Source organism: Nestor notabilis, unplaced genomic scaffold (assembly GCF_000696875.1).
Source record: "Nestor notabilis isolate BGI_N333 unplaced genomic scaffold, ASM69687v1 scaffold16899, whole genome shotgun sequence".
In the NCBI taxonomy this organism is placed as follows: domain Eukaryota; kingdom Metazoa; phylum Chordata; class Aves; order Psittaciformes; family Psittacidae; genus Nestor; species Nestor notabilis.
The window spans coordinates 1-301 of record NW_009943386.1 but is presented as its reverse complement, the minus strand read 5'-3'; the positions used below and the strand labels follow the sequence as shown (position 1 = coordinate 301).

Genomic DNA, 301 nt, shown 5'->3' with positions numbered 1-301 from the left:
CCCCCCCGTTCCCACTTTCAAATCCCATCTTCATCCCGATCCTCCCCCCCTGTATTCCCAGATCAAGCGTCCCTATTTCCACGTGAAGCCCTTGGAGAGGGCTCAGCTGCGGAACTGGCGGGATTACCTGGACTACGAGATGGCCGCGGGCTCCCACGAACGCACCATCGTCCTCTTCGAGCGCTGCGTCATCGCCTGCGCCCTCTACGAGGAATTCTGGATCAAGGTGAGCCCATTCCCGCCTTCCCAGCCCATTTTCCCTCCCTAACCCCCTCCAAATTCCCCCTCAAAGCAGGAAACC

The 301-nt window shown here is 59.8% G+C and overlaps 1 protein-coding gene across 1 annotated transcript in view; it reads left to right on the top strand.

The window, feature by feature from the left end:
- LOC104411481 (pre-mRNA-processing factor 39-like) overlaps positions 1-226 on the top strand; it is a gene marked incomplete at both ends in the record, with an annotated part of 2382 nt that extends 2156 nt beyond the window's left edge. The window contains one exon of the mRNA XM_010021904.1: positions 49-226. Coding sequence (XP_010020206.1) covers positions 49-226 — 178 coding nt within the window. The remainder of the gene's footprint in view (positions 1-48) is intronic.
- Between the last annotated feature and the right edge of the window lie 75 nt (positions 227-301).